General features: G+C 35.8%; 2 protein-coding genes across 2 annotated transcripts in view; one reads left to right on the top strand and one right to left on the bottom strand.

The window, feature by feature from the left end:
* The window catches only part of Ccdc152 (coiled-coil domain containing 152), a 43,916-nt gene extending 42,868 nt beyond the window's left edge, over positions 1-1,048 (top strand). Inside the window, exons 7-8 of the mRNA XM_005325610.4 lie at positions 110-193; positions 474-1,048. Of these exons, the coding sequence (XP_005325667.1) occupies positions 110-193; positions 474-596 (207 nt within the window). The 3' untranslated portion in view covers positions 597-1,048. The remainder of the gene's footprint in view (positions 1-109; positions 194-473) is intronic.
* On the bottom strand, positions 705-11,694 carry Selenop (selenoprotein P). Its single transcript, XM_005325611.5, has 5 exons — positions 11,546-11,694; positions 7,941-8,156; positions 6,673-6,885; positions 4,523-4,640; positions 705-2,173 (listed from the first exon to the last, which is right to left on the bottom strand). The coding sequence occupies exons 2-5, from the start codon at positions 8,141-8,143 to the stop codon at positions 1,592-1,594; spliced, it is 1,116 nt and encodes a 371-aa protein (XP_005325668.3). The 5' UTR covers positions 8,144-8,156; positions 11,546-11,694; the 3' UTR covers positions 705-1,591.
* Between the last annotated feature and the right edge of the window lie 13,656 nt (positions 11,695-25,350).

Raw genomic sequence — 25,350 nt, forward strand, 5'->3', positions numbered from 1 at the left:
TTATAGAGTATGTGTCAAAGGATATTGTGAATTATATTTATAGAAACATTTAATTTTAGTTATTTAACTAGAATCTTCTCAATAACTTTTTTTTTTAAATTTCATTCAGTTTGATGCCAAACTAGCAAGACTTCAGACCAAATCAAAATCATATACAGATGCTACTGTTTTGCCACAGAGTATCTACAGAAGGGTATGTGAGATTTTTATCCCATGACTATTATTTAAGAAAATTAATTTTCTTAATGTTTTTCTATAAAAGTTACCTAATATTAACCTAAATATATTTAATAGATTTTTTTATATCCTTATGCCAGTTTTACCCATTAAATCTCACAAAACTGAAGTTATAAGCTTTTCAAAATATCTTTTTAAATACAAGCTTAAACCAGAGTATAGTTTGTTTTTCATTTCTTGTTTTAAATTTTATTATTTCTGAATTGTAATGACAGTTTTTTTTCTGCTTCATTTAGAAGCTTCAGCATCTTCAAGAAGAAAAAAACAAGGAGATTGAAATTCTTCGTAATAACATTCGTGATTTAGAGCAGCGCCTTTCTGTTGAAAAAGATTCTCACCTTAAGCGTAGACGGTTTTGAGCACAACTATAAATTCCTTATTACTATTTAATTTATTTAAAGACAGTGGAAAATTTATTTCTATGTTCAGTATAAGCATACTGCCTAAATAATAAAATTAAAAACAACTTTAAACTTTTTTATTGGGTTTATTTAGACACATCCATATCTTAGCCATCTGCATACTACATTCTTGCTTAACAGTATTATCCATAAAGGAGTTCAAGTTTAGAGGGTTTAATTTCCCTATTAAACTATCATTGACTATGGAAATACTCTAGGAAGTCTAAAACATAGACAACATTCTTTTCTTTCCCATTTCGTCTTTCAAGACAGCCAAATAACTGTATAATACTCTTCAAATTCAGAAGAATATGATACAGTGTTAAAGAAAGAAAATAAGATACAAAGGCTTTATTTGTAGATGATAGTAAAAATCAAGATATGAGTATTAGATATAAAAAAAGTAAGAAGATATTAAAAATGTAGTCACATATATTTTCTTAGCAAAATAGTCATGTGTTAAGTATTTCTGGATCTTAAACAGAATCCACCTCTTTCTTTAAAGTTTTAATCAGTTAAAAATGTAAGATTAAAAGATAATATTATTTTGAGAGATAAGTAAAGAAAAGTGGAAAACATGTCTTTGTTGTTCTTCCTCCATTCTAATTTACTAACTATCCAACAGAAACCCCTAGGTCATAGTTTATGTTTCTGTTCTCATCAATGCAAATAGAATATAGGAAAAAGAAAAAGAAAGACATATTAACCAAAAGCTACAATCACTTTTCAGTTGCCTCCTAATAAAAATATTGTTTGGGTCAAAATTTCTATGGCATAAAATTTAAAATTTAGAAACCAGTATAGTAGATTTCTCTGTTTGCACATTATCCAATTCCTGGCTTTGGTTCACTAATTATTAATTATATGACTTGTAAAAATGCTGGAAATGAAATTGTGTCTAGACCGACTTGGGGAGTACATCTTATTTTAAACATTTAGTTTGAATGTCATTTTCACTTTTTTGCCTTATTTTTTCAGCTTCAACTGGTGCCAACTTCTGTGGGATCAAGCTGCTGACTTCTTTGTCAGGCAGCTGGAGGCATTCGTCACTGACAAGATTCAATGACATTCTCCTCTGCCCTAAGTCCCTGTCAGCTACATAAAGATGGGAGGTTTTCAGCACACTGTCAGGTGATTGCAGACTCTCTTTTTTCAAATATCAGATGTCTACAATGGCAGCAACAGCTACTAGAAGCTGCCTGTGGATCTTTGAACAACTTACACTGTAATTGATTTACACATCCCTTTTGGCAGAGTTTCCTTTGTGCAAGTGAAAGTTGTAAACCTTCACTTCCTGCCATCTGTCAGCTCTCTGAGTTACCCTGCCTATACTGGCCCTTGTGTTTTTTATGGTGATGAAGGTCTAGAGGAGCGGGGTTTGAAGGAGTATCTGCTGCTCCTGGTTGCTGATTCTCTGAAAGCTCACTGCTCCCAAGATGCTGATGGTTGTGATGGTGATGTGGTTGCAGAGCCTCAGTTGTTTTTTCCACAGTGAGCAAAGATACATTTCTACATAAGTCTTCATTTTCAAGAGTCTGTAACAAATTTGTAAATCACTTATCAATAAGCTTGCAAATTTAGCAAGAATGCATAAAAAAATATTTGTAGAACTGACACACATGGGATTCCAACTAGTTAATTAGGATAGAGCTGATTTTGTGTTTCTTGTTTTATATTAATGAAAAAGAGTCTAATGTTAGTCTCAACCCCTAGACTTTTTTTATTAAAAGCTTAAAGAGAAAGCCAAACTGTGTATAGCTGAGAAGTAAAATTAAGTAAACTGGCTAAAAGAACTTAAGTTTCTATGAAGTCAAAACAAATATCAAATCCTAAAATCAGTTGACCTACATGGAACCTTTTGCATCTGTGCCAACAATACATCTAATCTAACATTGTTTTCTGAAGCAAATTAGTTTTTCTTTGATAAGTAAAAAATGGCAACAAACTCTGCTCAAAAATTATAGTTTTCCATACTTCAGTGTATGGCAGGAAATGTTTTGACTTAACGAAAGCTTTGCCAATGTGTCTCTGCTATAGTTCTGTCAGGTGAAAATAGCAAGTGACTGCCTGTTTTTCACTGACCATTATAATTTTCCATTATGCATAATAGTTCTTTCATTTTTTGAAAAATTATTGTTTTGTGTACCCACAAACATACTTCAGGCCTATGGATATCACAGTGCAATATTAAACCTCAACCTAAAGTTGATTTGTAAAAATTACAAAATGAACTTGAGAACCCAGTGAATCACTAAGTGGTATGACAATGTTATGAAGTTACAAATTCCATTGAATTTTTAGTATATATCTACTAAAGAGTGTACTTTCTGGTTATATATGAATTACTTTTAAATGAGAACTATGTATTTGATTCTAAACTTATAAAGTTTAGTAAATGTTTAAAATAAGTGTTAAATGATTTGACAAACATAAATAGCAAATACTAATCTAGTTTCAGAAAATCTATTAATTACTGACTGATTCTACAGTGCATATTTTTTCACATTTTACTATTTCTGAAATTAGAGTATATCTTACTATTGATGGTGTTTTTAACATAGTGTTGTACTTTAATTGGCAGCATTTTTAAAGTATATCAAATAATGTTTATATAATTAATGACATCTAGGAAATAATGAAATAGAAAAACTCCTATCTCATTTGTCTATGGGATACATATAGTGTATTATTCTTATTTAAATGTTATTTATAAGGTTGAGTTGTGGTAGAGTGCTTGCTTAATATGCAAAAGGCCCTAGGTTTCATCCCAAGCATTCATAAATAAATAAATAAATTTCACAAATTTTAAGTATATTATAGGAATTGTTTTTGCTTTTTTTCTATATATCTAGGTATATTTATAACTATCAGACACTTGCACAAATACAAAATACAGAAATGATACCAAAATAGGAGAAATTTACGTAGTTGGTATTTATTAATTAGCATAGATTAGACATTGAGTTAATATTTTATTTCCATTACCCAGTCTCCCCATCTTTAAAATCATAAAATAACTATCACAGGATTATTATGGTATACGAATGGATTAAAAAGTGACAAATAATTAATTATCCTGTTGTACTCCTGACCAACTAAATTAAGTTGTTTGTTAAAATGAAAGGTGGTGGCTTTCTTTAGACCTGGGAAAAATCAAAGTACAACTCACAAATCAAATTCAGAATTGTTTTTAAACCTGAGTTCAAATTCTGTCAGTCTGCCCTATCAAGGAAACTTTGTATAGAATTATTTTCTGTTCAATAAGAGAGAAAATAATTCTAGTTAATATATTATTATTTATTCTTTTTGTTAAAATATTTAAATATAGTGTTTCTCATAACACTTTTAGGTAATGAGTGGAAAACTTACTCCACTTTCTATTAAATTAAATAATTAAAATTTCAGACTGGGAAGAGAGTATAAGTTCTTCACAGAAAAGCCGGTAATCTTTCATCCTCGATATAAGTAATCTTGCCTCAATTCCTTGACAGGTAATGCCATAGGTAAGCTTTGCTATCACTATGCTCTTATGTGAACATTTTCAGGTTACTACAATAATATTTTTGTATATGTTTCCTAAATTTTTTGAACATTTATACTCATGCAATATCATTTGATGGTAATTAAAATATGTGACCTACATTGATTGTTGTCTAAAACCCTTCTGGCTAACGGCAGAATTATGGGTCTAAAAAAGATGTTTGAAAGTATGTGTTATATTTTACACAACAAAAAGTGTGCAAAACAATGTAATTACAAAATTATATTTTTAGTAAACCAGTAAATACGTTAATTAGCTAATTGATTATGAAACACTAACTTATTTTGATAAGCTCTTAAAAGATTTCCTCTTTTCTCCCAGTAAAAATAATCGAGAAAAATACCCTGAAAGAGCAGTTTCCACATCTGTTTTCACAGTAAGCAATCTTAATGGCATCTTCTACATATGGGGAAGTTAGGAAGGAGTAAGGCAAACCAAGATGATATACAAGATGGCCACATCTAGAAAAAAAGGACAAACATAATGTTATTACAATATTTTTTTGTATTGTGATACTACTCAAGCATATTTTGGCATTATAGGTTTCATGGTCTGAAACTTAAAATTCTTTACCTTCAGTAAATTTCTGTGGATTGGATCTACAAATGAACTCCCAGGCTCCATATACCAGATCAGGACTATAGTAAGTTTAATCTTAGCATTTATATATATTATTACTATTATTAAATTATACCAACATGTATAGTATAGTCTTTGTGACTTAGTCAAACATGATTTTATAATTGACATAAATTCTACAGAGCCCAAAACACTGACTTATAAATTAAGCTGTGCAAACCACATAAGGTTTTGCAACTGGTAGGGCAGCAAAAATTCTAAACCAGAAATCACAGTATAATAAAAAGATCTAGAATTTGCCATTAGCACATTTATTTAAAAATACATCTAATGCAACAAAAATTTCAGCACAATGAAGAACTCAAATCCTCAGAAATTGTGAGGTTCAAATATTTTTCTTGCCACATTTTACCCAGTAAGTATATAGGGCTTTATACAAACATCAAAGTATTATATTTTATAACTGTCTAAGTTAGAAGTTTAAAGGCCTAAAAGAAGGAAATGTAATATTGAAAAAGTATTTAATAAAAGACACATAGGGCTTAGGCCTAGTCAGTGGGTGGCTTATCAGACTCTGAAGAGCCAGAAGAAAACAAAGTACCCACTGAGAATATTTTTACAGCAGGTATTATATGCATTGAGTTTCTCTCAAAACATGACTGTCTTATTTGTTCATAAATTCAAATGAATATTTGTACAGATGATGCTTAAATGATTAGCACACTTTACAGTTCAGAAATGAAATGTGTTGTCTTAAAATTATAAATTAGAGATAAACAAGACTACAAAGTGTGGTTTTTCATATACACAATACTTAGAGTAGAATTGTGCCTGGTGTGCAAATGGATTCTTCTGTTTACTTAATCGGAATGCCAATTCATGGGGAAAATATATAGTCACTTCAACTTTACCTAGTTGAATGATGAACTCTTTTACATTGCCTTTCCTTGAAGAAAGCCATTTCAAACATATAGAAACCAACCCTTAAATGGGCCTATTTTGAAACTGGGTATTTGAAAATAAAACAAAATGAGGTATCTTATTGTAAAATCACTATTAAAGCAGAAAGAAAACAAGTAGGAATTGTTGCAAAAATCTAGAGGAACAGTCACGGAGGAAGTAACTTGAGGTAGTGATTATGAAGAAGAGATAAATATAGTGAGGATTTAGAGCCATAGAAAGTCACAACTGACCCAACATGGAAGGTTGGATAGAAGTCAGTAACCCATGCCTCTCACCATTTTCTGAAGGGCAGATGGAAGCAAAACTACCATACACAATGCTGTCTGTGATGTCCCATAACATATTAGATGATGGCTGGCAGAAGGAAGGAGTGGAAGCCATAATGCTCAACCACATCTTTCCCCAAAAACATCACTTTCTATAACTCTCACAAAGATTAAAGTAGAAGCAGGTTTTAGGAGAAGATAATTATCTTGAATTTAAGATATTTGTGAACATTTATTAAGTGGATATTCTAGTCTGGAGTTTAGTCATTGTGCTTGAGTTTTGTATATATTTGGGATCATCAGAATATAAGTTATAATTGTAGTCAAGGGATAGATGAAATTGCTCATGCAGAATGTGCAGACTGTGAGGAGAAAGAAATCTCAGTCATTCTTAATAACATAAACATGCACAGAAGAAACACAGGAGGAATGCCAGAGGAAGAATGAGGAGGAGGAAGAATGATATGGGGAAACCCGCAGAGTGTAACATCAGAAGATCAAAAGTTGAAACTATTTCAAAAACTGAAGATGTGGCTTTAATTTCTAAATGTTAAAAAAAAAAGATTTTAGGAGAACTGAAATATGGCATTGTATTTAACAATAAATATTGTCATGTCTGGTATAAATAAATACATACAAAGGAAGTAGGTATATTTTAATTTGGGAGGTGTGAGTGTATACAGACCTGTCATATATGAGGAAGTCATCTTTGTATCCATTTAAGAGTGTCCAGACATCTGTTTGGTTTTCTTCTTGTTGATAAACAGGAATATGGTCTGAAACCTTATTTTTAAGATGTATGTAGTTTAATTGAGAAGAAATTCCTTGATGATTAACAACAATATAGGAAATATTAGAATATCCTTCTTTTTCCAATTTTATTCGCAGGTCTTCCAATCTAAAATATTTGGAGGAAAAATTCAGAAAATGATTTAATAGGATTAGTAGTTTCTTCTCTCTTCACACAGTTTTTTTTCCTGCAAAACTCTCCTTCTTACTATTTTGACTGACCCATATTTTTCATATTGCTATAAGATTCCAAAACTTTTATTTTTAGAATTATTTAAAAATTGTGCTTATTTAAAACTTATGCTAAATGCTTTCACAAACATTAGTCATTTAGTCTTCAGATTAACCTCATGAACTGACTATTTTTAAAATTTATCTTACAGACACAGAGATTCTGCTCTATAAATATTTGCAGAATAACCCTACAAATATTTTGATATAGATTTGCTAAATGACCCAACACCTTTGATAGAAAATGTAGTGTTTATTCTACTCTAGCAAAACACCCTTCTCTGCTGCTTATATTGGTAACTGACCCATTATCAGGTGTATGTTTTAGAACATTTTCATTACACAAACAACACATATTGAGTAGGAAGTTATAAAATGTAGGTCCACAAAAAGGAACAATATTCATAATGCCAAGAAAGTCACTACCAAAAGTCACTACAAATATTTTGGTGTATATCCTCCTTGTCTTCTCTCTTCTAATTTATTAAACATATAAAGTTTTTCCAAAAATATGATTTAATAAACACATTGATCCCAGTTATGTTTTACTGTATGTACATATGCATGTGTTTATTTAATAGTTTTTCCCTAAAGATATCCTAAGCCAGGGCTGGGACTGTGGCTCAGCAGTAGAGCACTTGCCTTGCATGTGTGAGGCACTGAGTCTGATCTTCAGCACCACATAAAAATAAATCAACAAAATAAAGGTAGTGTGTGCATGTACAACTAAACATATATATATGTTTTTAGTTGTACTAGAACAGAGTACCTTCATATATATATATATATATATATACACACACACACACACATATGTATATATATACATATATATATACACACACATATATATGTATATATATATTTTATTTTTAAAATATATATTTTAAAAATAAACAAAAAGATATTCTAAACCACAAAAGACTACCTTACCTGGATGCCTGCAGAATGCACAGGTATCAGCTAGCTTGAAGAAGAGCAACCACAGTCACTGAACCATGGGAGTTCTGCATTGGATTTTGATCTCTTATGCTCCAGTCTGGGGGTTGCTTACAAATGAAGTTTTCACCCTGGCTCTCTGTTCCTCCATAGGGGAGAAAACAGAGAGCCAGGGCAAGTCCCAGGCTCCTCCACATTGCTGGGGTTGTCCTGGAAAAGAGAAAACCTATAATCATCTTCATAGATAATGTAACATTCTAACTATGAATTATATAAATCCAGCAGGTATATCATTCTATTTCCTATAAATACCTAGCCTGTGGGTTTTGTCTTCATTTTGTTTGGCTCATTTTAATGAGCCTCCCTGCACCTATTCTTCCTATAAAGAGGAAGGTATCAGCTAGAGGTGGGGGTGGGAGGCAGTTAAAGCACCAATTAGGTGTAGTGAGCTACTGTAGTAAAAATGCTATGGAAATTTGCCTGGTCAGGCAGCCAAGCACTTTCCTAGAAGATACACGTTTACACTGTGTTTAGACTGGTTTGTATAGCATTCTGCAAATACAATCTGAGTTTCATTTGAGATGCACTGAGTTCTGAAAGCTTCTTTCTGCTTTCTGACAATCTAAGGAAGAGAAGGGTAAGTAGAGAATTCTACACAGAAATTAAAAAAAAAATTGAAAGAGATCTCAGGAAGAAAGTTGGCAGTGAGGGCAGTATACCAACGTGCATGTGGCTCATGTGAGCCTTTAGCTCTTCAAGTTCAAACCTTCCATGTTTATAAATACCTTGGTTATGACTCCCTTTTACTCCTTAATCCTTAAAGTATAGCTGTATGGTAATACTACAGGATTTGAATTTCTTCAGATATATGACTGTCTGCCATAATGTTACTATTAAAACCAAAGTAAATATAAAGGTAAAAATATTTGACCCAGATGAAAGTTTACAGATCATTACTCCCTGTGCCTTTTAATACTCATTAAAACTATACTCAATTAGTCTATTTATTGGTTACACTACTTTCAGGAAGTTCCTGGGACTAGACAGCAAAAAAGATGCCCTCTGAGCTGAGAAGTTAAGATATTAAATGCCTGACCAGAAATATTCTCACAATTAGGGCCAGCCCTCTCAGCTAAGAGGTGACATCAACAACAAAAAAACTGGGTGTGAAGTAATGGGAAAATGGACATATTCAACAGAAATAAGCAAAGAAAATGCACACAGGTAATTCTAGTTTATTTTGATGTAAGACCCTATATACATGAGGGCAAAATTCCAAAACTAGGAAGTCAATGCAGTTTTAGGCACTGATCTACAATTAAAAAGCACTTTTTTTTTATGGAGGAAGCTAACAATAAATAATCTTGAGTGAACCCAGAATTTTAAAAATGAGTAGAGGACTATGATGTAGCTCAGCGACAAATTGTTTGCCTTGCATTCACAAAGCCCTGGAGTCAATCCCCATTTCCAAAAACCAAAACAACAAAGAGTAGAACCTTTAAATCAGAATGATCTAGACTAGGCTCAATCTGATGTACATCAGGCAGATATACTCTGAATTTTTAAATACTTGATCAACTTGGTGGAATGAGACAGACATTTTTACTCTCTGTACATGTATGCATGAATGGTGTGACTCTGCATCATGTATAACCAGAAAAATGAAAAGTTGTGCTCCATTTGTGTACAATGAGTCAAATGCATTCTGTTGTCATATATAACTAATTGGAACTATATATATATATATATATATATATATATATATATAATTGAAACTATATATATATAGTTTTGAATTTTATATATATATATATGTATATATATATATATATTCAAAAATCTTGATCAACTTTCACATTAAATAATGCCCCAAAATACCAACTTAGATATATCTTGATAAGACCCTAACTAATGAAGGACAGAATATAAATGACTTCAAGCCACCTCAATATTCTAATATTTTTTAGATTCTAATATTTTTTAAAAAGAAGATCTGTTTGAATTAAGACTGAAGAATTTAAGGTAGTATTTGCATGATAATACAGTTATCCTTGTAATCACTGTCACTTACTGAGCATTGCTAGAACTACACACACACCTTTTACATATCATGTTAGTTAACCCCAACAATCATGTCACCATTATCCCTTTTGCAGTTCAAGAAACTGGCTGAGAGAGTTTAGGTGTCTTATCTATAATCACAGGTGTTAAGTTACAGGAGAGACTGGATTCAAACCAGTTCTATCAAATCTGAAATGCGACCTTTTAGCTACTGCAACATATTGACAGTTTTTAGACAGATGACTTTGCAATAACTATAGCAGCTTGTTTGGTTTATGCCTAGAATGGCAACGAAAACATCAGAATAATTTAAGCTGTTTTATTTCTTAGTAGAATGACTAGATTTTCCCAGGTTTTTCTAGACAATAAATTCATGTGGGGCCCTGAGTTTGACCCCAACCACCAGAAAAGAAAAAAAATTCAGTAGTTACAGAATATTCATTATAAAGATTGCACCTGATACTCACTTTGCCACAAAGCACAGAGTTTCAAATCACTTAATAACAGTTGTGAATGAAAAGATGATTTTTTCCTCATTGGGTTTCTAATGAAAAAATAAGCCATTGGCAGAGGGTGGTGGATTAAAGAAATCTTACTTTATGATCTCCCTGTCTTTTCCATCAGTAGGCTGTTCAATTTTGTTTGCTTAAAATAATTTTACATAATAAAATTTTTATTTTAATTGTAATTGTCAGTTGACTATGTAAAAATAATGAGGATAAATAAATAACAAAATTGGATTCACTGAAAACTGACCCAATAAAAAGTGGGAAGTAGTTGTAAATTTCAGATCAATTTTCAATCACAAAACCTGGAATTAGTTCTCCATATGCAGACCTACATTTGTTTAAAATTCCCCACTAAAAGGATATGCAGCTACTTTCTCCATTCTCTCCTTCTGAACTTCAGAACAGCATCTGAAATCCCCCCGCCTTTACCTGAAGGCTTCCATTCTCCTCTATTTAACCTGCAAAACTTTGAATTTACTCACAGACCCCTGATTGAAACATGACTTAATTCCTTTAACAATGACGCTACTTCTGCACTGTGAATGGAGCCTATTCTTGTCTCTCCACTCCCTTATCTTTTTCTTTTTTCTGAAACTGTTCTCAATATCCTTATAATGCTGTAGAATGAGCACATTTCTAACTGCTCTTCAAATCCACATTTTAAGCCCTGTTTTTTTTTTTTCTCACTCTGCATCTTGGTGGGAAATATTTGAATCTGATCATATGACATTGCCTACTGAACATCCCAGACTCCGCAGAGTGAAAGTGCTAGGTTTCTGCTTCTTCCTCTGTGCTCAGCTGTGCAGAGCAGAAATCAACAAGAAAGCCCACACTGTGTCCCCCAGGAACTTCACCTACCACACCCAAATTTAGACTCTTGTTCCTTTTCTTTTTTATAATGTTTATTTCCTTTAACTAACATTTTTTAAAGTCAATTCTAAGGGGGGAAAATGCACTTTATCAGACTCAAAAAGTATTTCCCAAACTCTAAAAGAATCAATTATTGGAAAACACAAAGTTCCTACTTACGCAACCCCTTCTGACAAGACAAGTCTGTTTCCTTTCTCTTTGCTTCCCAGCTCCACAAAGCCACAGCAAGAAACTCTGATATTTATAGCCCTGTTGTTTACCTCACCCCTCAGCTATGGTTCAAAGTTCAATGCAATCTCTCAGTGCTGTGACCTTGCAAGCACAGCAAAGCCCCCAAACGGATTAAGATTATTATCTAACTTTTTAAAAAAGTGGCAGGTGCTGTCGTACATAAAGAGGAACAGGTTTGACACTTACTAATTCCTTCCCTGCTCTTTTCAGTCACCCCAGTATCTAGGATGTAATGGTACAGTCGGGGGCGGGGGCGGGAGGAAGGACTAAGGGTGGAGAAGACCTCCCAAGTCCTGTTCTTTGCCAAACTTCAACAGGGAAAAACATTTGCTGAGCCAACAAGTTGTGCTGCTGCTTTATAAAATAAAAAAAAAATTTTTTTCCATTCCTATTCTTTTGGGTGACAAGGTGCTAACTTAGTCCACACACTGTGAACTTAGAACACTCACCTGCTCTTTCAAAGAGTTCTGGTCTCTCACTGTTACAGATGCTGTTAAAGACCAGTGTAGACTGTTTTGCTGTGTTGGATCATTATGAGATCTAGGAAGACCTCTGCTCTTATTTTGATGTTGTTGTTTTGTTTGTTTTTGCATTTACAAAGAAAAAGAAAAAGAAAAAATATCCTATCTGAAGAAAACCAAGCCCCATTTTAACACAAAAGTCCTACTCCCTGGTGGGTAGATATGATCAAAGCACTGTTATATGCATATATGGACATATCACAATGGCATTCATTAATCCATATAATTAATAACTGTTTGTAATTAATAACTGTTGATAATTACAATTTTTTCAAAAGAATCCTTACTCTCTGAAAGATCTATGTGTCCCATGGAGTTTTTAAAGAATCTAATGTGAAATCTTTACAAATACAAGTTTCCTACAAAAAAAAAAAAAAAAAAGGGAAAATTTCTCCTCTTTCAGGAAGGGAAACCTCATTCCAGCAACCATTATAAGCTGACACATTTGAGTGAGGTAGAGATAGGGTCCCCCAGTTTCCCTCACTTTTGTCCTGATTGAAAATTACAGAATGGCTTGAACACTCTAAGACCTCCAGCCAGCTACAGTGTTTTCTTTATAGGCTGAAGCCCAAGCCAACACCTTGAACATTCCCAGCCACTAATAAATGTATTCAGATTGTTCGAAAAACACTGAAAGAAATTGGCACCCAGTCCTGAGCCAAAATTTCTCATATTAACTCTGACCCCTTTACTGCCGACATAGCTAAGTAAAACACCTTTTCACTCACTGTTCCTTGCGAGGATAAGCTGCAGCATTGATAAATGTAAAAGCTTTGGACTAATCACCCTGGAGTTTAGTGCTTCTTACAGTTTGGGGCACTCATTTGTGGGAATTTCCCTCTCACCTCTCACTGCTTTTAAGGTGACTCCAAGGACAAGGCACAGTGATAGATGATGTCATCTCTAGAGAGTGACAGTTTTCAAGTAAGCCTTGCTTTTACTATCAATGCATTTTGTCCAAACAGACCCCTATTGATTGCCATCTGCTGGATAGCTATTGTACAAGATGCAGAAAATACAAAGAAGCTCAGATGTTGTCCTTCCTATAAAGAAACTTCATATCAAATTAGATGCCATTTTTTAAAAAGCACAATTCTGTTTTCTTTCACCAAGCAGCAGTTATTAGCCTTTTGGGGTCTTGTCCCTTTAAGAATCCAAGCGAAATAAACGAAACTCAGGAAATCAATGCTTGTATGTTTTCTCTCATGTGCGGAAGAAAGGGGGAAAGGGTGTGAGAAAGATGTGTGGGGAGTCATATGAAAATAGAAGGGACACTAGTAGAATAGAGGAACCCCTTCCTCTATTTCTTCCTACCAGGGGTAGAGAGAAAGGGAGAGAGAAGGGAATTAAATTGATCAAATTATATTGGTATATTGTATGCATGTACAAATATGTAACAGCAAATCCACTATTATATATAACTACAATGCAGTAATATAAAGTTATTAATGAAAAAATTTCAATTAAAACCCTAATTTCTCCTCAGAAAAACTGAACATATACAAACTCAATTTTTAAAGAAGCTCATTTAAAAAAAATCTTTGTATGAAGCAGATAGTCTTCTCTGTAGTTCATTTTCTTGAGAAATTTAAATAGTCATATTGGTCTATCTGCTGCAGGAAAGCAAGTATTTCACCATCCCTTTCCTTTGCATCCAGCTTAGCAGCTGCCTCCTGCCCCAGAAGGACTCCTGCCAAGTGTGCAGCTGGCTCCAAAGAAGAGTACCCAAGAGTGTATGTGTGTATGTGTCCAGGATTGGGTATGACTAAAACCCCAAAGTGCAAAAGAGAAAGGAAACTTGCAAGATTTGAAAGGAATTCATTCTTAGCTTCTTCTATGCTGGGTGACCTAGAACCATTCAACATTTTTAAGAAAGCAGAGTTTTCAAGCAAACATTGATCGGATATTAAATCAAATTCCATTAAACAAACAAGTTCTTATTGGCTGCTTATGTAAGATGCAATTCTAATTTGGGGACTACAGAAATTTAAAAATAAACAGTAAAAAATTCTATATCCTTTGTTGCCCAGGACCTCAAATCTCCTAGAGTAGACAGACAAGTAAGCAGGAAAAAAAATCAGACTGAAGGGTGATTGTGTCTAGGATGCCTATAAGTATGGATTCTGTTGGAACCTTCAACATGAGAAAAAGGAACATTGAACCCAGATGGAGATAGAGTGGGTGTAATAAGGTTGGCATATACTGAAGCAAGTTCAACAGTTACTTTATCTTGGATTTTACAAACCTGCACAGCACCCAGCAAGACTGACCAAGGCACTGTCTAGTTAGTTCTCGATTGCTGCAATAATTTTGAATGACTATAACTTCCTCATAGGTTGCTGCCGCCGCCATCGGCACTTAATCAGACATTAAGATTACTCAGTGCAACTGATAGACTCTCAAGTGTGACTTTGTCCTAAGGATCTCATCTGTTACAACTTCCAATCCTGGAGTCATGACTTAGAGCCTTCTTCCTGTGCCACTCTTCTACTCCTTACCATTTGTCCCCAGAATTCTTATGCCTATATTTAAGCCTTTTTAAAAAATAAGCATTCTCATGCTTTTATGAACAATAGGTAATTTTATAGAGAACAGGGCCCAGAGAATCCGTGAATCCATGATATAAGAGACAAGGGCTATAAACCATGATTTTATAATCAAATTATTAGCTAGAGCAGATGAGAATATGGCATCCCTCCATTAATTAACACTTACGAAACACTGATATCTCAAAATATTAGAAAGTAGAAGAGTATTATTATTATACAAAGCACCCATGTAAAACATTAACCTCTTTGGTTTAAGTGGTGTTTTAATATACAAAGGGAAATGAGGACTTTTCCAACAGAGAAATAATGCCTTTGGACTTAAATGATCTTTTCTTCCCTTTGCATGTACCAAAAGCTGCCCTAAATATCATTCTATGAGTGGTACCAAATATAGTATTGTTTTAACATCTATACTGAAAGATTGTAAGCCTCTGGAAATCAAAAGGATGCTTAAGAAAAAATAAAGTTTTAGGATTTTTGATGCTGGGGATTGAACCCAGGGCCTCATGCATACTAGGCAAGCACTCCACCACTAAACCATATACCTAGCCCCAAAGCAAGATTTTAAGAAGCAAACAAGATAAATAAGAACAATGGCCAGAGGAAGACATGGAAACAGAAGCTTGGATGAGATAAGACCTAGTTGGATTCTTTGAGATTCAAATGAGACTGAAGTATGCTTTGAAGAGATTTTTCCTTAAGTTTACAAGTTTACAGATATTCAGATCCTTTGATATATCAAATAAATGCAATTAGCTGGACATACTGTGCCAAATTTCACATTGTACTGAGCACTTTCAGAGAATAACAAACATCAAAAGAACTTTTGTTTGAAAAAAATCTGTAAATAATTTTTTAAAGATCTTACCAAAACCAATGCTCAGGCCTGCAGCTCCTCATGAGTTGGTATCAACATTGACATGTGAAAAGCATGGCCCCCAAAATAGCATTTGTACCCTGAATGAATGGAATATCCACACAGGATAAGGTCAGGGAGTTTGGTATCAGAAGAATAATGTGGAATTATGGACTAGTCAAATACCTGGATGGCCTAGCAATTGGCATTTAGCTGCTCAACGGGGCAGGGTAGGAAGGACAGAGGTAGTTTCCACTGGACAGGGAATGGAACACATCACAGCTGTTCTCAGGGCCACAGAAGGGTCGGGATGGGAGCCTGAATCACAACAGTAGGGAGATTCACTAATCTTGTTGGTGAATTATTGATTTCAAATAAATATTTGGAGAAAGAATGAGTAAATGAATGATGAATTTTTTTTTGTGAGACTTAAGAACTAAGTCTGAATTCTGAAATAACAAAATTCTTTGTAACCCAGAGACTGAGTTAACTCAGTTAAGTAAATCATTTACTAGTCTCTATCTTGATATTATATTTATCTTAAATATTTGCCATAGTCAGAATTAGCATAGCGCATCGAAGCTCAAGTGAACATTCAATTTCTCACATATCAAATATATGAGTAGATCTCACTGGTAATGTCTTAGAACTGCTGCTAATAACCATTTATTCCCATCTTCCTTAAAACTTAGAGAGCTTTCAGTTGTACTTCTAACACATTATCCAGTTTACACAGAGGCCAGGTTTAAATAAGTGAACTTTTTTTCTGGAACTGTTCCTCTCATCTCAATGAATACTTCAAGATAATCTGTATTAATTTTGGGGGGGGGGTCTTAATTTGCCACACCTTTTACATGTGTGTATACTACTAAAAAGAAAAGTCTTCCAGGACTTGTGCTGATAATTTCTCAAATCTTAGGAATGTTTTGGTAAAATCTTCAGACAAATCTTAAGAATTTTCTAACAGAAAAACCAATTGAACATAATACGTAAGTTTAGGCAAGGTAGTTTTACAGTATGTTCAAATAAAACAATTTAACATTTTAACAGAAAAGATGGCCTTAATTTGTATCTCAAACTGATTGAAAAAGTATATACTGAATATAAATAAATATGATCATTCTCTATGCACTTCTCCATATCTATCTATGATTGATTGATTGATTGGTGCTGGGGATTGAATTTAGGGGTGCTTTTGTGCTTTTACCACTAAGTTACATCTTCAGTGCTTTTTATTTTTATTTTATTTTGAGACAGGGTCTTCCTAAGTTGCCCTGGCTGGCCTCAAATTTGTGACCCTACCTCAGCATCTCAAGTTCCTGTGATTACAGAAATGCACCATAGCAATCAGCCTTGCAACTACCTTTTCTGGGGGGCTGGGGGTGGTCAGATAGGGGGAATACCAGGGATTGAACTCAGGGGACTCAACCACTCAGTTACATCCCCAGCCCTGTTTTGTATTTTTTATTTAGCGAAACGGTCTCACTGAGTTGCTTAGCACCTTGCCTTTGCTGAGACTGGCTTTGAACTTGTGATCCTCCTGTCTCAGCCTTCTGAGCCACTGGGAAAACAGGCATGTGCCGCTGTGCCTGGCTCAAAACTACTTTTAATTTAGCAATATATCATGGACATCTTTCTAAATCAAGGACATCTTTCTATGTCGATGTATATAGTTATCGCATTCTTTTTTTTTTTAAATGCACCATTATTTCATTCTAGGAATATTCTGTAATGTATAATTCCTTTCTAATGTACATGTTAATTTTTTTGTTTTCAAATTTTAATTGATTATGCTTGTGCATACAATTTCTGCTTATGGTAAAATTGTTAGGGCAAAGGAATGCAGATTTCACATTTTGACTGATTCAAATTGCCTTTCAAAGTGCACCAAATCATATTCCCATCCACATATTAGGCAAGTGTTCTACTATGGAGCTACATCCCCAAGGTACATGGCACAAGCACATAATTACACGCTCAAATCTCACTATTTGTAAGTTTATTGACTTTATTAGTTTTCTAAGGCTGTTCTAACAAAGCACCACAGTCTTGATGGCTTAAACAGTAGAAATTTAATTTCTCATAAGTATAGAAGCTAAGAGTCCAAGATCAAGGCAGGATCAGTTTTTCCCAAGTCCTTTCTTTTTAACTTATAGGTAACTCTTTTTCCTGTCTTCACATGATCTTCCTCTGTGTATGTTTGTTCTAATCACTTTTTCTTATAAGGATACTGGATAAAGATATTGGATTAGGCTCACCATAAATACCTAATTTTACTTAATTACTTCTTTAAAATCCTTCTCTCAAACTATAGTCACATTGGAGGAGGGAGTTAGGACTTCAACATATACAATTGGGAAACATAATTCAAGTCATAACATTGACCATTTTTATTACGTCTTCTGTGATATGTCAGTTATGTCCTTTGACCATTTTCCTATTAATCGGCTCATGTTTCCTAATTATTAGAAACATTATTTGTATATTACTGAAATTATGCTTTCTCAGTATGTTTTCTTTGCTGTTTGATATACTGACTTACAAAATTGCATCTTTCAAGTTGGGATTTATTAGCAATTATAAACATAAAGGCAAAAGATATTTTATTTTACTTTTCTTATATCCTTAAAATGACAGATAGGAGTGCCCCACTTCCAGTTTATATTGGAGTTTTTAGTTACTTATTGCTACGACTTAGTTTTAAGGTAGTACTGGTAGCACTGAAGCATCTTTATATTAAATATCTTAAGATAGGCTGGGGATGTAGCTCCTTGGTAGAACACTTGCCTAATATGCACAAGATCCCCAGCTCTGCAAATAAATAAATAAATATTCGTCAACACTCATACCAACATCTGCGTTCTCCTCTTTTATTAATTGCCTTATAGTGCTAGTGCAAGCAGCTATTAAGAAATGGCCACTTTAAAAAGAAAGAGATACAAACATAGTCGTTGTTTGTGGAGTCAGCTGTCTTTTAGGAAGGTAAATAAACATCTATATAATTTAGTTTGAGTGGAACAAAAATAACTTCCCCGGTGCACCAAATGTCCCTCCAATAAAATTGTTCTTTATCCCAGAAAACCCTGGGGAAAAAAGGGAATGGCTATTGGAAAAGGAGAGGTAACATTAGAACAGTTACTCAGGATTGAAACAAGGTCCAGGCCCCGGGAAATGAGACCCAGGAGGTCAGATGATGGAACTCAGGGCTTAGAACATGGAGAATGTAAGTGAGTTTATAGGCATCATCAGATATTATGTATTTTACTTAACTATGCGATGTTGTTCACCAATGAGCTGCATAGTCTGTGGACCTGCAACCGTCACTGCTCAATGAAGGGAAGAAATAAGGTAGAGAATGTTCAAAGAGCAGAGAGTAAACTGTTCCACACTTCCCAGAAAGAAAGCCATATTACCCTGTCTTCCAGGTTCAAGTCTGTACAATGGAGCACCCATAGCCTCTACCTCAGGAACCTGAAATCATTAACTCTCAGAAAACAAAGAGATCACCCCTCAGTGAAAAATAAGTGAGCAGAAGGTCATATAAGATAAAATGATTTCTCCGTGTGGAGAAGGCAGGAAAGAAAGCAGCCACCCATGGTGGGGTGGGGAGCATGCTAGCCACTGGACCTACCATCAGGAGTCCATCAGGAATGTGCAATTAGAGCTACTGATACACTCATTTTCCCTTTCCATATGAAACACGAATAGTGTAAATAAGGCATCAGTTTCTGTTTCAAGGTTTTCCATGTTTATGTAACCCAAAATTATAAATATTCAAACAGAGGAACCCAAAGTAAAATATATGCTCCTATGATTTAGCCAATTTTTGGAAAAGATGACAAAATATGTGTTCTCTTAAAAAAAATGTCTCCATGATTAAGCATCTTGACTTCTAGGGCATAGCTAAAGCCTGAATACATATTTGGGCAATATTACCTAATTATTGAGGCACATATTTTAACATTTTACAAGAAGCATAAAGGCACCAAAGAGTGTGTGTGTGTGTGTCTGTGTGTGTGTGTGTGTGTGTGTGTGTGTAATGGAGCTGTAGACACTGGCATAAGTCTCCACAATGACAGCAAGCAGAACACAAGCATATAAAAAAGACTGGGAAGATACATTTGGAATTGACTGATTTTTCTTCAGTATGAGGATGATTTTTTAGTTCTTTTGTACTTATGGGTATTTTTCTGGAAAGTCTAGAAAAATAATGGCTTTCTTTTTTTTGAGCGTTTACCATGTGCCAGCCCCTGTTTTATGGGTCTTTTATAATTAACAGCAAATTTAATCCTCACAACAGCCATTACCCTTGTTAATAGTTGAAAAAACAAGCACAGAAATGTTGAATAACTTGCCTCAGATTCAGAGCTAGAAAGTGGACAAGCTGAGATTCAAACACAACAGTTCAAGAGTTTAACTGCTCCCCTGCACATGAATTTGATTTTCTTCATGTGTGTTAAGGCTAGTTACATGCACACTGAGGCTTAGTACATTAGAATAAATGCCTAGCACCTAAAGCTGAAGTTCATTCTTTTAGTTGCTGAAGAATAATCCCAAAGACCTCATTTGCTAGACTTTTTCATCAGAACAAAAGAGAAACTTGTGTGAAGAGGAAGAAGTCTCTGCAAAGCTCTGCTATTTGGTTGGAAGACATTCAGATTCCAACTTGGAGCTGAAAATTCAGATTGATGTCAGATGTGCATACCATATGACTATAAGCATGCAGATCTGAATTGCTTTGAGTCAAACTCTCTGCAGGGAACTATTCTGAACTCTCCCTCCTGGGCAGTCTTTTAGCTCCTGCTTAAACATTACCTGCCAGAAAGCTGCCCCCTCAGAGGGATGACACACTTTATGGCCCATCTCTTCCTGACATAAGGAAGATCTCTTTACACAAACCTGACACTCAGCGTGCAGGCCCCACCCCTCAGGAATGATGCAGAAAGACATATAATCTAAAATCAAGGTGGTCAGTGCTTTGCCCAGCTCCTTATTAATTCTACCTTTTTGTTTGTGCTCCCACTCCAATTAGCCTGGAATTAACAACAACAACAACAAAAAGCTAATATTTGAAAGTAATATGGTCCAGTGGGAAATATGTCTCTGTTTCTTTAGTGCTCTGATAGTTCAGGGTCATCATATCCTCTTAATGGGCCAATCATATCTCAAAGATGCTGGCAGGTACAAATACTAATATAAAATGAACAAATCCTAAGTATGTAAGGTTCCAGAATTTAAGTTTCTCAACTCTCTAACCCCCGAACCATCAGAATCTGGCCTCTGACTTCTATATCATTATGATTGTTGGATGCCTATTGATGTACGGAACATCCTGAACTTGACCTTGGCTGCTGCTTCTGAGGGTGTTCCAGCTCTAATCATTGATACGCCACACATGCTGGGTTCTCACTCTGCTCATATTTGGCATGTGCTAATGATCACATTCTTTTGACTTGACTTTAGCTTCCCAGATAAGTGTCCCATTTTGCTAACACTCCAGCCCATTTATGTCATCATTCTTTCAATCTTGGGACTGACAAGGATCACGATCCAGAAGGTTTAATTAGGCACATGGCCCCCGTCCTTCCCACCCTACTTCCTGCCACTCCTCCATGTGGCTCCCCATTTGCAGTCCCAGGGTCCCACTTGCCTGTGACAGTTCCTTCCTGGGCAACTTTGGTAATGCCATTCCACTCCACAAAAGTGCCTTTCTCTCCCCGTCTACTCTCCAGTTCAAACCCTAGCACAGCACCTAAAGTTCAGGCTCTGGAAATTGGATTGTCTATGTTTTTACCCAGCTTTTCTACTGACTAACCATATGACCTTAAGCGAGTTACTTAACCTTCAACGCCCAGGTTTCCTCATGTGTAAAATGAGAATAATAGAGATACTATTTGTGGCAGCATGGCTAAATGCCCATCCAATATCCATTTCCATCCTTCTTCCTCATTACACAACTCCAAAGATTTGAGGCAGCTGTTTACTCGGATTAAAAAAAAAAAAAAAAGCCTCCATTTCTCAGCCAGTCCTGCCACTGGGGTGTTTAGGTAACACAGTTCTAACCAGGGGGTGATCTGAAGTCTGCTATGGATACCTAGGATAGTTTTTCTTTCCGGGTATTAGTACCCCTTACCTTTACTGTCTTTCTGTTGGAATGTCAATGAAATGCCTTAAGTGAATCCGTCATTTTATATCCAGGAGCTAAAAACCATGCCTGAGCATGGAGTAGGAGAAAGTTAGAAAAAGCTGGAAACTTGATGATTTCTCAAGCCCCTGTTTTAGCCCCAGGCTGCCTGTTCCTGAACAGCTAAGACTCTGTTGATCCTCTGCTGTGGCTATCTATTAGTTACCACTCTTGTAGGCTGTTGGGAGGATTTAACTAGAAGGCATGTATAAATGTCCAGTATGATATCTGAGATATGTGTCCACAGTGTGTTAGCCACCATTGTTATTTCAAACCCCAATTCAAGTCCCAGTTGAGCTCTAAAGACCCCACTGTGAGATCTAAGTGCTGACATTTCTCTAAGCACTAGATACACAATAGCAAGAGGGGCTATTTTTGTATTTGGTCAGAAAATGTGAGGCCAAATTCAATTAAAAGACTTTCTCTAAGATCATTGCAAGATTCACATTTATTCTCCTAATTTTCAAAGGAGATTCAAAACTCATGCCTTGACATCTTGGTGACCACAATTGTATGTTATGCTTGGTTTGGTTTTCTAAGAAAAGGGCTCCAAGTTTTTCCTCAAAGTAATGCTATTTAGGAATGCCATGAAAGTAGGAAATGAATGATACAAGAAAGAATCTTAAGAAGGATATGTTTGCACTGAGGAAGGACACTTGAAGGATTTATGACTTGGCCCAACAGCGTGGGGACAGGCTGCGTGACTGACTTCCTGGAAGAAACAGCACAGCAGCTCCCAGCGAGTCCTGGGTTTCCACTGGCAGGGTCAGGTGGCCTCTCCTGCCTGGGGCCAGGTCATCTTGCATTTCTGGGAGCTGAAGACTTTGCTAAAATCTTGTCTGCATTTGTCCTGAGAAAAGCCTGGAGTTTTCTTTTCTTGGTCTTAGTTCAAGGGTGAGGTTTTCTGAAAAATCTAAGGAGAAAATTATGCCTAATAGTTAAAGACTATATAGAGAGAAGGAAAACAATATGCTGCTGCGTCTCCTTTTCCTTCCCCTGGATAAAGACGCCTTGCTATCAATTTCTGTAGCATTCTTGCACACTGCCCATCTTGTACTCACACAAAGAATATCATCTAGACAAATTCTGATGTCCCAGGAAAGCTGGATCTGTATAAGATGGTACAAGTTGCTTAATAGAAAAATTGGCTGTATTTCTTCATCATGTATTTATGCTTTTTAATCTTTGTTTATGAATAAGTGAGCACAAATGAAACAGTCATGCTGTGCTAAATGTTGAGGATCACAGTGTTTGTTCAGCATCTTTGATTTCACTAGATGCCACAAGGTGAATGTATCATGAGTTCTGAGATCTAGGTCCCCAAAGGTGCGAGCCATGCCCCTTGTTTGATTGGACTTGGCTTAGACCAAGTTCTCACAGCTCTTTGGAGAGTTGCATCTTTTCTGAGACCAGGCAATCTTCCCAGTCTGGGAACTCCTAGGGTATGGGGGACCTATGATGGTTAGTGCCATCTTCCCGGTTGCTCTTTGATCACCTGCTGTATTGGTTCCATAAACCCCATTGTGCCTTTATATACCTGGTGAGTCTGCCACTAACAAGCTATTGCCAACTGCTGAAGCCCCCAGAGGCCCTGGGCCCTCTTAAAAATGTATAGTTGCCTGTGTCTACATACCTACCGACATACTTTCCTACCTGTCTCTTATCTCCATGTGGCATAGGCATGTTGAATAATTTACCCAAAGTCGCAAGACTAGTAAATTAACTCAACCTTGGAAGTTTTCCTCTGATGGGCACCTCTGTATTTTTTTAATTTTCTTTTAACTTAACAGTAATCCATGCTTCTAGCTTCATTTTTCAAAAAATTGCACATGATGTCATTTAAAAAATAATAAATTATCCAATCATGATGACTTAAGGTATTTTTAAATCAATTTGTCAATGGATATACATTATTTTATTGCATCTTCAAGATAATGCTGTGAAGTCAGTAATTTTAGCCCCAGTTTATAGTTCTAGAAAACTAACAGAACTCTGAATGATTTTCCCAACATTATACAGCAAGTCTCAGACCAGGACTTCAATATCTGGTACCTGTACTCCTTGTCCCTGGATAAGAGTTGCTAACTCTCTATACAGATTATTCCAGACATAATTAGGCATATTCTTGTCAGTTTTGAATTAACAACAAGTAGGTGAAATTTGATATTTCAAATGTAAGCAATTCTTACTCTAAATCTTAAATTTTTCTCAACCTAAACAAGGCCATGCAGTGGTATTCTACCAGTTAATGTGGTATTTTGTTTGTTTTTTTTTTTTTTTGATTTGGGTTGTTTGTTTGCTTTTCTTTTAGTTTCTGGATGGACTTTAAAAGTTTGGCCAATATGAAACCAAAATAGTCTTCGTGGTGACATAGTGGGAGGAATCCTACCATTGGGTATGGGTCCATGACAAACCTAGAATTATCATCTGGCCTACAGAGTAAAGGAAAACAAAATTCCAGAGAAATCACTCAGAATTACAGTGGAACCCCAGCCAGTGATTGAAAATGAAAGAGTAGCAAGAGCAAATGTTTGAATCTTTCTGAGACCTCATTATGCAATTCAACTTTGGGGTTTATACCCAGCCCTGAGTGGGGACCCCAGGAAGCCTGTTCATGTGGTTATAGCTGACTTCCTGGAGGGAAAAGTATCCAGCGCAGCAAGAGAAAAACGCAGACTGAGAGCAGGACTGTGGCAGGCAGATTTCAGGAAGATCCCAATGATGGCTTTCTCCTGACACTCATGTCCTTGGGCGAACGCTTCAAGGACAGGTGGGATACAGTGACTCACTTCTGAGGAAGAATCCGTGGCAACATAGTGGCCTGTTACTCTTGTTACTCTGATTTCCACACTTCTGCCCTCTTCCACTTCCCACTGGTTCTGAGGAGAGCCAGTTGCTATGCTGAGAGCATCCCCGTGGAGAAGCCCATGTGACAGAGAACTGAAAGAGGCATTCAGTGCAATGGCCAGCAAAGAAACAAATCTGCCAACAGCTGGGAGGACCAGGTGTTCCCCCACTGAACTTTCCAATGAGGTCGAAACTTCAGATGAAATGGCAGCTTCCACTGCTGCTTTTACTGCAGCCGTAGGAGAGACTTTAAGGCAGATTTCTGGTCCTGGAAACCGTGAGGTCATGGGTCATGAATATTTATTGTTTTAAGTGGCTAAATTCTGGGGTCATTTGTTCGGCAGCCATATAGTTAATTAGTGAAGGGAGGGCCCGATATCTGAGCCTGGTACATTTATTCATTCACTTAACACTTATATTTTGAGCACTGCTGAGATAAAAACCATCCTAAGAACAAGGAGAGTTCCCTGTCTTCTTGGGATTTCATTCTAGACAAGTCTACAAGGGCATTCCAGATCAGGAAAACTGAGGTTTTGGCCAGATCTTGTTGGACAGACAGTGTTCAACCATAAGGAGCAGACAATGCGGGAGTGAGGGATGGCGGCAGGTGGGAAGCAAGGCTAGACCTCTGAGAGTCTAAAAGTTAGTGGAAAAGGCCTGAGGGAAAACCACAGAGGAAGAACAAGGCCCATTCCGATATTTTTTCTGGCTGGTTGTCACCAACACCAGGGACTCCATGGCCAAAGAGACCATCCTCTGCCTGGCCCTAATATTGT

Source organism: Ictidomys tridecemlineatus, chromosome 1 (assembly GCF_052094955.1).
Source record: "Ictidomys tridecemlineatus isolate mIctTri1 chromosome 1, mIctTri1.hap1, whole genome shotgun sequence".
In the NCBI taxonomy this organism is placed as follows: Eukaryota; Metazoa; Chordata; class Mammalia; order Rodentia; family Sciuridae; genus Ictidomys; species Ictidomys tridecemlineatus.